Source organism: Ovis aries, chromosome 14, assembly GCF_016772045.2.
Source record: "Ovis aries strain OAR_USU_Benz2616 breed Rambouillet chromosome 14, ARS-UI_Ramb_v3.0, whole genome shotgun sequence".
Lineage (NCBI taxonomy): Eukaryota > Metazoa > Chordata > Mammalia > Artiodactyla > Bovidae > Ovis > Ovis aries.
In genome coordinates, this window is record NC_056067.1 from 61374271 (window position 1) to 61392180 (window position 17910).

Below are 17910 nucleotides of genomic sequence, written 5' to 3' on the forward strand. Positions count from 1 at the left end.
ATAATAATCATGCTGTACATTAAATCCCTGCTGCTGCTGCTAAGTCACATCAGTCATGTTCGACTCTGTGCGACCCCATAGACCGGCGGCCCACCAGGCTCCCGTCCCTGGGGTTCTCCAGGCAACCATACTGGAGTGGGTTGCCATTTCCTTCTCCAGTGCATGAAAGTGAAAAGTGAAAGTGAAGTTGCTCAGTCCTGTCCAACTCTTCGAGACCCCATGGACTGTAGCCTACCAGGCTCCTCCATCCATGGGATTTCCCAGGCAAGAGTACTGGAGTGGGTTGCCATTGCCTTTTCCCATTAAATCCCTAGAACTCATTAATCCCATAGCTGGAAATTTGTACCCTTTGAACAACAGGCAGAGATTCTGCATTTTAACAAGCTCCCGGGTGATGCCATGAGGTTGGTTTGTGGGTTTCACTTTGAAAAGTAAAATCAGTCTGTAATGAAAACTGTTTTCCAGATACCCACTGCTCAAATATCAATAAAGAAGCCAGGTTGGTGGAAAGAAAAGTTTGCTTTATTTTAGATGTTGGCAATGAGGTGGAGAGGGTGGGATGTGGAATCCTGCCCAAAGTCCAACTATCCCCACCCCACTGACAACCAGTGGGCAAGAGCTTTTTTAGATGGGGGGAGAGGGGCGTCATGAAGAAACAGCACAGTCAGCTCTGACAGTCATCTTGAAATTAATTGGTCATCAGTGGTCAGATCAGCATCATCTCGATTGTTTTCAGTGCTGCTTATCTTCAGCTCCAGGATTGGATGGTTCCCATATCCTTAGGGCCAATTCTCAGAACTGTGGCAGCTGTTGTCATGGCTGCAGTCTGGTCATCCGGTCCTTAACTTCTTTCACCTGGTGGGGGTTTCAGTCTCTACGGGACAGCTCATAGGATATGGCTCAGAATCCCGTCTATAGACCTAGAGAAGGATCTGAAGGTTCTTGACTTTGCCTAATGACTAAACTGGTATCATCTGGTCTCCTTTGACTGTCTTCCTTTGTGTCTGCATCTTCTCACTTCTCTGACTAAACTTATTCCTTGGCTGAAGTTTCCCCACAGACAACAGACAGGTGGAGGATGAGGTTGGAGCAGGGAGGACCATAGGGTCCTGCTCCATTTCAAATCTGTGCTTAACAAATATCAGATTAATGACAGAAATGGGAGAGATCTACAGGCTCCAGAAGACCAGGGATCAGATTAGTGGATGAGGATGGGAGACATGGAGTGGGCGGGACTGGGGTATGGCTGTCAAAGGAGGTATTTAAGTCTTGATGCGAATTTTGCCATTTCTTATTACTAGAAGCACTAGAAACATAGAAGCACATTTGGATAACAGGATGTCGATGCAGACGACACTTCAGAAGGTAAGTCAGGGCCTCCCTGGTGGGTCTGTGGCGAAGAATCCACCTGCCAGTGTAGGAGACATGAGTTCAATCCCTGGTCTAGGGAGATTCCACATGCTGCAGAGCAGCTGAGCCCATGTGCCGCCACTGCTGAGCCTGTGCTCTAAACCCCATGAGCTGCAACTACTGAACCCATATGCTGCAACTATAGAAGCTCGCATGCCCTGGAGCCCGTGCTCTGCAGTAAGACAAGCCCTTGAAAGGAGATGCCCACGCATTGCAACAAAAGGTAGCCCCTGCTCGCTGCAACTAGAGAAAAGCCTGTGAAGCAAGGAAGACACTGCATAGCCAAAAATAAGCAAATAAATAAATGAAATTATTATTTTTTTAAAGGTAAGTCAGAGGAGAGAGAGCTGAAGGAAAGGTATGTGAAGAAGTTGAACACAATTGACAAGGCTGGTGGAGACGGCTTAGTAGTTGTCATCTGAGGGCAAACCCAGTCAGAGGCAATGCCAAGTCTTAGTCTGAATTCCAGACCTTCCCTTTGTTAACTCATAATTCCTCTGATCCTTGAGAAATGGGCACTCTGATCCCTCTTGAAAGTGAAAGTGAAGTAGCTCAGTGGTGTCCCACTCTTTGCAGCCTAGTGGACTATAGCCCACCAGGCTCCTCCATCCATGGGATTCTCCAGGCAAGAATACTGGAGTGGGTTGCCATTTCCTTCTCCAGGGCATCTTCCCAATCCAGGGATTGAACCCAGCTTTCCCGCATTGCGGGCAGATGTAGGCAGATGCTTTAACCTCTTAGCCACCAGGGAAACCCTTAAGTGAAGTCGCTGAGTCGTGTCTGACTCTTTGCGACCCCATGGACTGTAGCCTATCAGGCTCCTCCGTCCATGGGATTTTCCAGGCAACAGTGCTGGAGTGGATTGCCATTTCCTTCTCCAGGGGATCTTCCCAACCCAGGAATTGAACCCAGGTCTCCCGCATTGCAGGCAGATGCTTTACCGTCTGAGCCACCAGGGAAACCCTTAAGAGGATGATTTTGTCACAGTATATAGGCTCCACCAAGAAATCTGGTTTGGAGAACGAAATGACAACCCACTCCAGTATCCTTGCCTGAAAAATTCCATGGATGGAGGAGCCTGGTGCGCTACAGTCCATGGGGTCGCAAAGAGTCGGACACGACTGAGCAACTTCACTTCACTTTCTCTTAAGAAATCTGGTTGAGACTTCTGGAAATTTGGAAAGCTCATTTTACTGAGCATTGAGTAGATTTCAGGGCTTCTGCTACACTTCAGGTGTGATCTGATTCAGCCACTCAAATCTTTTAAAGTGGTAATGGTTAGAGGTCTGGTTTTACAGATAACCAAGCCAGACAGCCATTGTTTACAGTAAAGTCTATGCATATTAAGGGTTTTTTTTTTTTATCCCTTTAATTGATTTTTTCCACTCCCTTAAAAATCTTTGAATGACATTTAATTATAGTATAGTCAAATGTTTCCATCTTTTTTCTTTAATGGTTTTCTCATTTTATATCTAATTTCAAGTCCATCCCTACTCAGAGGTCATAAAGATATTCCCCAACAATGCCCTCTAATAGATTTAAATTTTATTTTTATTTATTTATTTGGCTGCACAAGGTCTTAGTTGTAGCACTCAAGATCTTCATTGCATCATGTGGTATCTTTAGACACAGTGTTCAGGCTTCTGTAACAACACAAGAGCTTAGCTGCTCTGAAAGTATTGGACTTATTACAGAGTCCAAGCTCACTCTGCTCTGCTGCACGACAGGCAAATGAATCTGAAACGAGGTGCTGAGGCAAGGAAGAGACTTCCTTAGCAAAGCCAGTTGACGGAGAAGATGGCAGACTAATGACTCAAAATAACCATCTTATTGGGGTCTGGATGCCAGATTGTTTTATAGAACAGAGATAGGGGAAGGTGAGGAAGTAAGGTTAAAAAAAAAAAATGGAGAATGTAGAGGGAGAGACAGAGACAGTGAGAAATGAAAGTTAAAAAGGGCCATAATCTTGCAAAACATCTCCAGGACAACCGGCCTTCAGTGGTAATCTCCTGCAGGCATTCACAGGTGGGCTGGTCAGATCATCTCTCTGTGAGCTGAACAAAGGACTTTAGTCTAACAGTCAGGTTGAAGGGCAGGGTTCTCTGAGGCTGGCCATTATGTATGATTACAGCTGGTTCTTCCTTGGTGGCTCAGATGGTAAAGTGTCTGCCTGCAATGCGGGAGACCCGGGTTCGATTCCTGTGTTGGGAGATCCCCTGGAGAAGGAAATGGCAATCCACTCCAGCACTCTTGCCTGGAAAATCCCACGGACGGAGGAGCCTGGTAGGCTACAGTCCATGGGGTCGCAAAGAGTCGGACACGACTGAGTGACTTCACTGACTGACTGATAGCTGGTTCTAGCAGTAAACAACCTGCCTGCCAATGCAGGAGACACAAGAGACTCCTGTTTGATCCTTGGGTCAGGAATATTCCCTAGAGGAGGACAGTTCAGTTCAGTCACTCAGTCGTGTCCGATTCTTTGCAACCCCATGAATCGTAGCACGCCAGGCCTCCCTGTCCATCACCAACTCCCAGAGTTCACTCAGACTCACGTCCATCGAGTCACTGATGCCATCCAGCCATCTCATCCTCTGTCATCCCCTTCTCCTACTGCCCCCGATCCCTCCCAGCATCAGAGTCTTTTCCAATGACTCAACTCTTCGCATGAGGCGGCCAAAGTACTGGATTTCAGCTTTAGCATCATTCCTTCCAAAGAAATCCCAGGGCTGATCTCCTTCAGAATGGACTGGTTGGATGTCCTTGCAGTCCAAGGGACTCTCAAGAGTCTTCTCCAACACCACACTTCAAAAGCATCAATTCTTTGGTGCTCAGCCTTCTTCACAGTCCAACTCTTGCATCCATACATAACTACTGGAAAAACCATAGCCTTGACTAGACGGACCTTAGTCAGCAAAGTAATGTCTCTGCTTTTGAATATGCTATCTAGATTGGTCATAACTTTTCTTCCAAGGAGTAAGCATCTTTTAATTGCATGGCTGCAATCACCATCTGCAGTGATTTTGGAGCCCCCCAAAATAAAGTCTGACACTGTTTCCACTGTTTCCCATCTATTTCCCATGAAGTGATGGGGCCGGATGCCATGATCTTAGTTTTCTGAACGTTGAGCTTTCGGCCAACTTTTTCACTCTCCTCTTTCAATTTCATCAAGAGGCTTTTAGTTCCTCTTCACTTTCTGCCATAAGGGTGGTGCCATCTGCATATCTGAGGTTACTGATATTTCTCCTGGCAATCTTGATTCCAGCTTGTGTTTCTTCCAGTCCAACATTTCTCATGATGTACTCTGCATAGAAGTGAAATAAGCAGGGTGACAATATACAGCCTTGACGTACTCCTTTTCCTATTTGGAACCAGTCTGTTGTTCCATGTCCAGTTCTAACTGTTGCTTCCTGACCTGCATACAGGTTTCTCAAGAGGCAGGTCAGGTGGTCTGGTATTCCCACCTCTTTCAGAATTTTCCATAGTTTCTTGTGATCCACACAGTCAAAGGCTTTGGCATAGTCAATAAAGCAGAAATGGATGTTTTTCTGGAACTCTCTTGCTTTTTCCATGATCCAGGAGATGTTGGCAATTTGATCTCTGGTTTCTTTGCCTTTTCTAAAGCCAGTTTGAACATCAGGAAATTCACAGTTCACGTATTGCTGAAGCCTGGCTTGGAGAATTTTGAGCATTGCTTTACTAGCATGTGAGATGAGTGCAATTGTGCGGTAGTTTGAGCATTCTTTGGCATTGCCTTTCTTTGGGATTGGAATGAAAACTGACCTTTTCCAGTCCTGTGGCCACTGCTGAGTTTTCCAAATTTGCTGGCATATTGAGTGCAGCACTCTCAGAGCATCATCTTTCAGGATTTGAAATAGCTCAACTGGAATTCCATCACCTCCACTAGCTTTGTTCGTAGTGATGATTTCTAAGGCCCACACACTTCACATTCCAAGGATATTTGGCTCTAGATGAGTGATCACACCATCGTGATTATCTGGGTCATAAAGATCTTTTTTGTAGAGTTCTTCTGTGTATTCTTGCCATCTCTTCTTAATATCTTCTGCTTCTGTTAAGTCCAGATCATTTCTGTCCTTTATCGAGCCCATCTTTGCATGAAATGTGCCCTTGATATCTCTAATTTTCTTGAAGAGATCTCTGGTCTTTCCCAATCTGTTGTTTTCCTCTGTTTCTTTGCATTGATCGCTGAAGAAGGCTTTCTTATTTCTCCATGCTATTCTTTGGAACTCTGCATTCAGATGCTTATATCTTTCCTTTTCTCCTTTGTTTTTCACCTCTCTTCTTTTCACAGCTATTTGTAAGGCCTCCTCAGACAGCCATTTTGCTTTTTTGCATTTCTTTTCCATGGGGATTTTCTTGCTCCCTGTCTCCTTTACCATGTCATGAACCTCCTTCCATAGTTCATCAGGCACTCTATCTATCAGATCTAGGCCCTTAAATCTATTCCTCACTTCCATTGTATAATCATAAGGGATTTGATTTAGATCATACCTGAATGGTCTAGCGGTTTTCCCTACTTTCTTCAATTTAAGTCTGAATTTGGTCCGAGGTCAGGGGTATCCAATGTCAGGGGCAGTGGCTGGGAGGAGCCACCCTACATCTAAGGAGCAGTGGCTGCACGCACGCAGGAGGGTCTAGAGGAGCTATTCCACTTTGAAGGTCAGGAAGGGCGGTGGTGAGGAGATACCCTTCGTCCAAGGTAAGGAGCAGCAGCTGCGCTTTGCTGGAGCAGCCGTGAAGTGATACCCCACGCCCAAGGTAAGAGAAACTCAATAAAATGGTAGGTGTTGCAAGAGGGCATCAGATGGCAGACACGCAGAAACCATAATCACGGAAAACTAGTCAATCTAATCACACTAGGACCACAGCCTTGTCTAACTCAATGAAACTAAGCCATGCCCTTGGGGCAACCCAAGACAGGTGGGTCATGGTGGAGAGGTCTGACAGAATGTGGTCCACTGGAGAAGGGAATGGCAAACCACTTCAGTATTCTTGCCTTGAGAACCCCATGAACAGTATGGAAAAGCAAAATGATAGGATACTGAAAGAGGAACTCTCCAGGTCAGTTCAGTTCAGTTCAGTCGCTCAGTCATGTCTGACTCTTTGCGACCCCATGAATCGCAGCACGCCAGGCCTCCCTGTTCATCACCATCTCCTGGAGTTCACTCAGACTCATGTCCATCGAGTCTGTGATGCCATCCAGCCATCTCATCCTCGGTCACCTCCTTCTCCTCCTGCCCCAAATCCCTCCCAGCATCAGAGTCTTTTCCAATGAGGCAACTCTTCACATGAGGTGGCCAAAGTACTGGAGTTTCAGCTTTAGCATCATTCCTTCCAAAGAAATCCCAAGGTTGATTTTCTTCAGAATGGACTGGTTGGATGTCCTTGCATTCCAAGGGACTCTCAAGAGTCTTCTCCAACACCACAGTTCAGAAGCATCAATTCTTCTGCGCTCAGTCTTCTTCACAGTCCAACTCTCATATCCATAGATGACCACAGGAAAAACCATAGCCTTGACTAGATGGACCTTAGTTGGCAAAGTAATGTCTCTGCTTTTGAATATGCTATCTAGGTTGGTCATAACTTTTCTTCCAAAGAGTAAGCGTCTTTTAATTTCATGGCTGCAATCACCATCTGCAGTGATATTGGAGCCCCAAAAAATAAAGTCTGGTGCTCGCTTCGGCAGCACATATACTAAAATTGGAACGATACAGAGAAGATTAGCATGGCAACTGCGCAAGGATGACATGAAAATTCATGAAGTGTTCCATATTTTTAGCAAATGTAGCAACTGACAGACAACTAATCTCAAAAATATACAAGCAATTTATGCAGCTCAATTCTAGAAAAATAAACGACCCAATCAAAAAATGGGCCAAATAACTAAATAGACATTTCTCCAAAGAAGACATACGGATGGTTAACAAACACGTGAAAAGATGCTCAACATCACTCATTATTAGAGAGAGAAATGGAAATCAAAACCACAAGGAGGTACCACTTCACACCAGTCAGAATGTCTGCGATCCAAAAGTCTGCAAGCAATAAATGCTGGAGAGGGTGTGGAGGAAAGGGAACCCTCCTACACTGTTGGTGGGAATGCAAACGAGTACAGCCACTATGGAGAACAGTGTGGAGATTCCTTAAAAAACTGCAAATCGAACTGCCTTATGACCCAGCAATCCCACTGCTGGGCATACACACCGAGGAAATCAGAATTGAAAGAGACACATGTACCCCAATGTTCATCGCAGCACTGTTTATAATAGCCAGGACATGGAAATAACCTAGATGTCCATCAGCAGATGAATGGATAAGAAAGCTGTGGTACATATACACAATGGAGTGTTACTCAGCCATTAAAAAGAATACATTTGAATCAGTTCTGATGAGATGGATGAAACTGGAGCCGATTATACAGAGTGAAGTAAGCCAGAAAGAAAAACACCAATACAGTATACTAACACATACATATGGAATTTAGAAAGATGGCAATGATGACCCTGTATGTGAGACAGCAAAAGAGACACGGATGTGTAGAGCAGACTTTTGGACTCTGAGGGAGAGGGAGAGGGTGGGATGATTTGGGAGAATGGCATTGGAACATGTATACTATCATGTAAGAAACGAATCGCCAGTCTATGTCCGATGCAGGATACAGGATGCTTGGGGCTGATGCACGGGGATGACCCAGAGAGATGTTATGGGGAGGGAGGTGGGAGGGGGGTTCATGTTTGGGAAAGCATGTACACCTGTGGTGGATTCATGTCAATGTATGGCAAAACCAATACAGTATTGTAAACTAAAGTAAAAATAAAAATTTAAATAAACTAAAAAATATATAAATAAAAGACCCCACAGAGATCCCTCACTCTTTCTGTCATGTAGGGACACTACAAGAGGTCTGTGACCCAAAAAGGGGTCCTCACCCAACTATGCTGGCATCCTGATCTCAAACCTCCAGCCCCCAGACTGTGAAAAAAAATTTGTTTTTTTTATTAACTTAAATAAATAAATAAATAAAAATAAAGTCTGACACTGTTTCCACTGTTTCCCCATCTATTTCCCATGAAGTGATGGGACTGGACGCCGTGATCTTCGTTTTCTGAATGTTGAGCTTTAAGCCAACTTTTTCACTCTCCTCTTTCACTTTCATCAAGAGGCTTTTTAGCTCCTCTTCACTTTCTGCCATAAGGCTGGTGTCATCTGCATATCTGAGGTTACTGATATTTCTCCTGGCAATCTTGATTCCAGCTTGTGTTTCTTCCAGTTCAGCATTTCTCATGATGTACTCTGCATATAAGTTAAACAAGCAGGGTGACAATATCCAGCCTTGACGTACTCAGGTCAGTAGGTGCCCAATATGCTAGTGGAGATCAGTGGAGAAATAACTCCAGAAAGAATGAAGGGATAAAGCCAAAGCAAAACAATACCAGCTGTGGGTGTGACTGGTGATAGAAGCAAGGTCCTATGCTGTAAAAGCAATACTGCATAGGAATCTGGAATGTCAGGTCCATAAATCAAGGCAAATTGGAAGTGGTCAAACAGGAGATGGCAAGAGTGAGCATCAACATTCTAGGAATCAGAGAACTAAAATGGACTGGAATGGGTGAATGTAACTCAGATAACCATTATATCTACTACTGCGGGCAGCAATCCCTCAGAAGAAATGGAGTAGCTATCACGGTCAGCAAAAGAGTCCGAAATGCAGTACTTGGATGTAATCTCAAAAATGACAGAATGATTTCTGTTCGTTTCCAAGGCAAACCATTCCATATCACACTAATCCAAGTCTATGCCCCAACCAGTAATGCTGAAGAAGCTGATGTTGAACTGCTCTATGAAGACCTACAAGGCCTTTTAGAACTAACACCCAAAAAAGATGTCCTTTTCATTATAGGGGACTGGAATGCAGAAGTAGGAAGTCAAAAAACACCTGGAATAACAGGCAAATTTGGCCTTGGAATGTGGAATGAAGTAGGGCAAAGAGTAATAAAGTTTTGCTAAGAAAATGCACTGGTCATAGTAAACACCCTCTTCCAACAACACAAGAGAAGACTCTATACATGGACATCACCAGATGGTCAACACCAAAATCAGATTGATTATATTCTTTGCAGCCAAAGATGGAGAAGTTCTATATAGTCAACAGAAACATCTGACTGTGGCTCAGATCATGAACTCCTTATTACCAAATTCAGACTTAAATTGAAGAAAGTAGGGAAAACTGCTAGACCATTCAGGTATGACCTAAATCAGATCCCCTATGATTATACAGAGGAGGACATGGCAACTTAATCTAGCATTCTTGCCTGGAGAATCCCCACGGACAGAAGAGCTTGGCAGGCTACACCAGTCCATGGGGTCACAAAGAGTCCGACACGATTGTAGAGACTTAGCACGCATGCATAATAACAACAGCAATAAAAAGCAAGTCAGAGACAGTTCCAACATGGAGTCAGAATTGACTCTTCCTTGCAACAATCTTAGTTCACCGACCATTGATCAAACCCATGTCCCCTGCATTGCAAAGCAGATTCTTAACCACTGGATTACCAGGGAAGTTCCAGCAAAGCCTTTTTAAAGACAAGATGAGAGAGAAGACTTCCAGGTTAGCTTATGTACAATTCTCTGGTTAATGGTAGGGTAACAGGGCTTCCTAGGTGGCTCAGCGGTAAAGAATCCACTTACTCAGCAGTAAAGAGTCCACTTGACAATATAGCAGATGAGGGCTTGATCCCTGGGTCGGAAAGATCCCCTGAAGAAGGAAATGGCAACCTGCTCCAGTATTCTTGCCTGGGAAATCTCCTGAATAGAGGAGCCCGGCAGGCTGCAGTCCATGGGATTGAAAAGAGTTGGACCTGACTTAGTGACTAAACAACAGAGTGATGTCACAGGGATTAACAGTATCCATCCTTAGGCACCAGTAGGTCTGGGGGCTACGGGCCCATGGTCATCAAATAGTTAAAAATCTTCCATTTGAGGGGAGGGGTTTCTAGCTTCTGTACAACAACTCAGGAAATGTGCATAAGATATTATTATCTTGGTGCTTCAGAGACGAGCCAAAGGAGAGGATATGGGGGAGAGTCTCCTCAGGCAAGCCCCATAGAGCCTTCCTTGGTCACGTTAGCAGTATTTAACACAGTGTGTATATATATTTTAACTATTTTATTTTATTGGTTGTACCATGTGGCATGTGAGATCTTAGTTCCCCAACAAGGCATCAAACCTGTGGCCCCTGCATTGGAAGTGTGGAGTCTTCACACTGAACCATCAGGGTCAGTCCCTAATATAGTGTATATTTTAATACTCTGTGTATGTGTGGCTCTGCTGAAGTGTAATGTCCATGAAAACAGTATTATTATTATTAGACTTTTATTAGAGTAGGTTTAGCTTCACAGAAAAATTGAACAGAAGGACAGAAATCTCCCTCAAACCTCCTGTCCCCACACAGGCATTGCTCCTCCCTGAAGCAACATCCCACACTGAGTGGTACATATATTCAGTTCAGTTCAGTCACTCAGTCATGTCCAACTCTTTGCGACCTCATGAATCACAGCACGCCAGGCCTCCCTGTCCATCGCCAACTTCCGGAGTTCACTCAAGCTCATGTCCGTCTAGTCAGTGATGCCATCCAGCTATCTCATCCTCTGTCATCCCCTTCTCCTCCTTCCCCCAATCCCTCCCAACATCAGGGTTTTTCCAGTGAGTCAACTCTTCGCGTGAGGTGGCCAAAGTATTGGAGTTTCAGCTTCAGCTTTGGTCCTTCCAATGAACACCCAGGGCTGATCTCCTTTAGGATGGACTGGTTGGATCTCCTTGCAGTCCAAGGGACTCTCAAGAGTCTTCTCCAACACCACAGTTCAAAAGCATCAATTCTTCGGCCCTCAGGCTTCTTCACAGCCCAACTCTCACATCCATACATGAACACTGGAATTACTGTTGATGAACCTATATCAATAGGTCACAATCATCCAAAATCTATAGGGTTCATTCTATGGGTTTAGGAGAGCAGTGATCTTGTTTTCCCATTTCATTGCTGGTGTTCCGAAAAGATTACCTGAATTTGAGAAAAGTTATTAGTAAAAATGGGATGAAGGACAAGGATAAAATCACGTACATTGGATAGAGTTGTTCGTATTCCCTACTCGCAAAAAAAAAAAAAAAAAAAAAAGAATCCAAACTTGGGATTCAGGAATCTATATTTAAATAACCCTTTCCTGTGGTGGGGCTTACCTTGAGGCTCAGTTGGGTAAAGAATCTGCCTGGAGGGGAAAGGCTACTCCAATATTCTGGCCTAGAGAATTCCACGGGCTGTATAGTCCATGGGTCTGCAAAGAGTCAGACATGACTGAGTGACTTTCACTTTCACTTTTCCTGTGGTGGGTATTTAGATAGCAACAGTGACAAAAGATGAGGCTTTAGAGAAAGGCTTTAGTAGGAAAGCCATTGTCAACTACAAATTGGCACTTACCAAGAGCATTGCCAATGACTGAACAAAAAAGACATTTGTCATCTGCCTCTTCGGAGATTGAACCCAATGCTGCTATAGCTGTTGACCTTAAACAGTCCCTGAGGGAGTTCAGGGTGGAGTGAAGCACTCTGTTCTCCAGGGAATCTGGTGGGACAGGTCTTTAGATAGTTAGATGTTTTTAGGAACAGATTTTGGATCTCAAGGTCTTCCCTTGTCTGGAAAATCTCATGGATAGAGGAGCCTGGTGGGCTGCAGTCCATGGGGTCCCAAAGAGTTGGGCACAACTGAACTACTCACACTTACTTTATGATCTCAATCCTTGCATCTCTTCATATCTAAGGAAGCACTAAATCCCTTCATGGTGACATCAGATCTCCATGACTAACAAAATCCTTGTGTAAAATGAATGCTTCACGGCATTGAACTCCCCCTTCACCAAACCCTTATATATTGACTTTCCCCCATTGCTGCTTTGGAGCAGTCTCTCAGAGCTATCTGAGATGCTGCCTCCCAGGCTGCAGTCCTCATTTTGCCCCAAGTAAAACTTAACTCATAACTCTCAAGTTGTACATCTTTTTTTTTTTTTTTTTTGCCAACATCATCCACATTGTGTATGAATATCTGGGCATTTCAGTCACTGGAGAGGCAAGCTTGACCTCTGGAGAGAGGAAGGGGGAAATTCAGGCTTTTGAAAATGAAACTGACTTTAGCATCTCATTCCTGCCTTTCTCTCCTTCCTAGGAAAGTATCGCAAGCACTCAAAAAGGAAATGAACCATATTCACGGAGAAACAGTTGGCATATTAAAATTTTCTTCAAAATAAAAAAAACCCATACCCCACCCTTGGCCTCCAGAGAGAAATGGCCTCAAAAATGAAGCTCCACCTAACAGTCCTGCAGGTCAGAAAACAAGCCCCATCTCACTAGGCCACCTCATTTGTTGTTCTTCTTCTTCAGTTGCCAAGTCATGTTGCAACCCTGTGGACTGCAGCCTTCCAGGCTCCCCTGTCCTTCACCATTTCCCAGAGTTTGCTCAATTCATCCTCATTGAGTCAGTGATGCTATCTAACCATCTCATCCTCCTCAGCCCCCTTCTCCTCCTGCCTTCAATCTTTCCCAGCATCAGAGTGTTTCTCAATGACTTGTTGCATCCAGTGGCCAAAGTATTGGAGCTTCAGCTTCAGCATCAGTCCTTCCAATGAATAACCAGGGCTGATTTCTAGGATAATTCCTGAGGCTTGATACCACTGCAATCCCCAAGACTCTGAAGACCCAGACTACCACCCATACCCTATTACCCTCTCTCCTTTAACCCCTAGAGCAAGATGGGAAAATTTTTGTGTAAAGGACCAGATAGTAAACACTTGCGAGCCATACAATCTCTGCCACAACTGTTAAATTCTGCCTTGATAGCAGCATAGGAACAGCCATCAAGGTTGTGAAAACAAATAGATGTGTCTGTGTTCTCATATGGGCTTCCCTGGTGACTCAGAAGGCAAAGAATCTGCCTACAATGCAGAAGACACGCATATGATTCCTGGGTAAGGAAGATCCTTTAGGGAAGGAAATGGCAACCACTCCAGCATTCTTGCCTGGAGAATTCCATGGATATTTTGTGTTCCATATGACTTCATGGACACATATTAGAAGTTATATGTTATTCACATGTCACAAATTATTCTTCTGTGCTGGTTTTTTTTTTTTTTTTTCCTCCCAACCATTTCAAAATGTAAGACCTCTTAACTCGTGGGCCATACTGAAACAGATAGTGGATCACACAATTACCGTTAAGTGGCTTATCTTTAATCTCTCTCTTTATGTCTCCAAATTCCAGCTGCAGTGCTTCTACCATTGCCATTTATTGTTAGGTCGTTCAGTCATGTCCGAATGACTATAGCTCTCCAGGGATTCCCTGGTGGCTAGACAGTAAATTGTCTGCCTGCAATGCGGGAGACCCGGGTTCAATTTCTGGGTCAAGAAGATCCCCTTGAGAAGGAAATGTCAATCCACTCCAGCACTCTTGCCTGGAAACACTTTCACTATAGCCCTCCAGACTCCTCTGTTCGTAGGATTCTCCAGGCAAGAATACTGGAGTGGGTTGTCATGCCCTCCTACAAGGGATCTTCTGAAATCAGGGATCAAACCCACATCTCCTGCATTGGCAGGCAGGTTCTTTACCACTGAGCCACCAAGGAAGCCATGTTTTCTCCCTCAGCTCAGCTCAGTCGCCCAATCGTGTCCCATTCTGCGACCCCGTGAATCACAGCACGCCAGGCCTCCGTGTCCATCACCATCTCCCAGAGTTCACTCAAACTCATGTTCATCAAGTCGGTGATGCCATCCAGCCATCTCATCCTCTGTCGTCCCCTTCTCCTCCTGCCCCCAATCCCTCCCAGCATCAGAGTCTTTTCCAATGAGTCAACTCTGCATGAGGTGGCCAAAGTATTGGAGTTTCAGCTTTAGCATCATTCCTTCTAAAGAAATCTCAGGGCTGATTTCCTTCAGAATGGACCGGTTGGATCTCCTTGCAGTCCAAGGGACTCTCAAGAGTCTTCTCCAACACCACAGTTCAAAAGCATCAATTCTTCAGCACTCAGCTTTCTTCACAGTCCAACTCTCACATCCATAGATGACCACAGGAAAAACCATAGCCTTGACTAGACGGACCTTAGTCGGCAAAGTAATGTCTCTGCTTTTGAATACGCTGTCTAGGTTGGTCATAAGTTTTCTTCCAAGGAGTAAGCGTCTTTTAATTTCATGGCTGCAGTCACCATCTGCAGTGATTTTGGAGCCCCCCAAAAAATAAAGTCTGACACTGTTTCTACTGTTTTCCCATCTATTTCCTATGAAGTGATGGGACCGGATGCCATGATCTTCGTTTTCTGAATGTTGAGCTTTAAGCCAACTTTTTCACTCTTCTCTTTCACTTTCATCAAGAGGCTTTTAGTTCCTCTTCACTTTCTGCCATAAGGGTGGTGTCATCTGCATATCTGAGGTTATTGATATTTCTCCCAGCAATCTTGATTCCAGCTTGCGTTTCTTCCAGTCCAACATTTCTCATGATGTACTCTGCATAGAAGTGAAATAAGCAGGGTGACAATATACAGCCTTGACGTCCATCCTTGACGTACTCCTTTTCCTATTTGGAACCAGTCTGTTGTTCCATGTTCACTTCTAACTGTAGCTTCCTGACCTGCATACAGGTTTCTCAAGAGGCAGGTCAGGTGGTCTGGTATTCCCATCTCTTTCAGAATTTTCCACAGTTTGTTGTGATCCACATAGTCAAAGGCTTTGGCATAGTCAATAAAGCAGAAATAGATGTTTTTCTGGAACTCTCTTGCTTTTTCCATGATCCAGCGGATGTTGGCAATTTGATCTCTGGTTCCTCTGCCTTTTCTAAAACCAGCTGGAACATCAGGAAGTTCACAGTTCACGTATTCCCTACCCTTCACCAATACTCTTTTCACAATCTCTTTAGCAGTATATCCTGAATTCTGCCCCTTGTCTTTATTTCAAGGTCAATGCTTTGTCCTAGATTGTGTAAACACTTTTCTTATCTAACTTAGTGGCCTCTGCAAAGCACTCCTTACCATCAGTTCATCTCCAGTCAACCTTGGAACATGCCGTCAGATCAGTTATCAATGTTTTTGCTTAAAAAGTTTGTTTTGGAGAAAGAAAATTTGTTTAGGGACAGTCTGGTGGCTAAGACTCCACTTTCCATTGCAGGGGGCGTGAATTCCACCCCTGGCCAGGGAACTAAGATCCTGCAGGCTGAGCGGTGCAGCCAAAAATATATACATATATTTTAAAAAGGGATTTCCTTGGTGGTCCAGTGCTTAAGACTTCACCTTCCAATGCAGAGGGTGCAGGTTCAATCTGGTCAGGAGCCTAATATCCCACAGGCCTTGGGGCCAAAAACCAAAACATAAAAGAGAAGAAGAAAAAAAGAAAAAGAAAATAGAAGAAATATTGTAACAAATTCAATGAAGACTTTAAATATGGTCCACATCACAACGTCTTTGTAAAAAATTTGTTTGTCACTTAGCCTTTAAGGTCCTTCATAATCTGACTCAAATCCTTTCGTTTTAGAATATAACTTTTAAGTTTACATGGTTTTTTTTTTCAACTTTACATTTTCAAGTACAATTTTCCCAGGCAATTTAAAACAAAACAAACCAAAAAAACAAAAATAAGTGATGGTCAGATTTGGCCCAGCGGCGGACTGTGTACAGATATCCGTGCTATGGCACCCCCTAGTGCTGACCACTTTGCTTTCCCATACCTTGCCTTACCTTATAGTTTAAGCTATAGTTTTTCCAGAAATCATGTAGTGATCAGAGAACTGGGCCGTAAATAAGGCTGAGCACCTAAGAATGGATGCTTTTGAATTGTGTGCTGGAGAAGACTCTTGAGAGTTCCTTTGACAGCAAAGAGATCAAACCAGTCAATCTTAAAGGAAATCAACCCTGAATATTCATCAGGACTGATGCTGAAACGGAAGCTCCAATACTTTAGCCACCTGATGCAAAGAGTAGACGCATTGGAAAAGACCCTGATGCTGGGAAAGATTGAGGACAGGAGGAGAAGGGGGTGACAGAGATGGTTGGATGACATCACAGACTGAATGGACATGAGTTTGAGCAAACTCCAGGAGATAGTGCAGGACAGGGGAGCCTGGTGCTGCAATCCATGGGGTCCAAAGAGTGCGACATGACTTAGGGGCTGGACAACAGCAGCAAATATCTTGCTCTGGGGGCTCAGATCCCTGCCTCACTTTCTGTGCCCACAGCCTCATTCCTGCTTCTTCCTGGCCATAGGTTGGCAGGGGTTCCACAAGCCAAGATGTGGAACCAGAGCCGTCCTCATCTAGAAACATCAATTAAATGATTGAGTAAAATAAAAATGCTTCTGAAATCCTCTCCTCATGATTGGTTCAAGAATTGTAGAGTGAAATTCAAGAAAGCCAAAGATGAGAATTTCCCATCAGAACAGCAAGACATTCTACAGCGATTCGCTGAGGTCATGGTCAAGATCGGCTCCGCCAAGGAGAATGTGGCTGCACCTCCAAGGTTCTCTCTGGAGCCTCCCATGAATCCCTATTTGTGCAGATCTTCTGATACCTTCCTTCCAGCTCACCATACAGCCTGCCCTGAAGGCTCTCACAGACCATTCTCTGGGCCACAAAATGGTCCATGTTGGCTGCTGCCAAGACCCAAATATATACTGCCTCTATCCCATTGTAGAATCCTGAGCTGTCTCTACAAACCTCAATTCTAATTCTTTGGGCTCTTTTTTTTTTTTTTTTTCGACACAAAGCTCTGAGAGAAGCCAGGCCCAGAAAGTCATATGTTATGATTTGTCATGATTCCCATTCCAAGCTGGAATCAAGATTGCTGGGAGAAGTATCAATAACCTCAGATGTGCAGATGACACCACCCTTATGGCAGAAAGCAAACAGGAGCTAAAAAACCTCTTGATGAAGGTGAAAGAAGAAAGTGAAAAAGGTGGCTTCAAATTCAACATTCAAAAAGCTAAGATCATGACATCCAGCCCCATCACTTCATGGCAAATAGACGGGGGAAAATGTTCTCATCACAAAAAAGAAGCGAGAATTGTATGATGGGATGGAGATGTTAACTAACGCCATGGCAGGAATCATTTTGTCATATATAATTATATCCAGTCACCATGCTGTACACCTTAAACTTATACAATGTTATATGTCAATTATATCTCAATAAAACTGGAGAAACAAATTTTAAATAAAATCTGTGTATTTTATTTTGCATAATTTATACCTTGATAAAAAAATAAATACATAATAGGACTAGTAAAGACAGTTACCTTCTTTTTTCCTGCTTCTTTGTTTTGATTTTGTTTCTGTTTTTTTAATTTTTCTTCAGTATTGTTCAGCTAATAAGATTTAGTCATGAGACTTCACCGGTGGTCCAGTGGCTAAAACGATGTGCTCCCAATGCAGCGGGCCTGGGTTCAATCCCTGGTCAGGGA

General features: G+C 44.0%; 1 protein-coding gene and 1 non-coding gene across 2 annotated transcripts; both read left to right on the plus strand.

Annotated features, from left to right (window-relative positions):
- Positions 1-1338: 1338 nt before the first annotated feature.
- Positions 1339-17152, plus strand: DPRX (divergent-paired related homeobox). Its single transcript, XM_042231418.1, is given in 4 exon segments — positions 1339-1365; positions 12613-12801; positions 13221-13242; positions 17010-17152. Coding segments are annotated over 4 exon segments (381 nt in total).
- Positions 7099-7205, plus strand: LOC114118145 (U6 spliceosomal RNA). The gene has a single exon (XR_003591689.1). It is a non-coding gene; the product is annotated as a U6 spliceosomal RNA (small nuclear RNA).
- Positions 17153-17910: the final 758 nt, after the last annotated feature.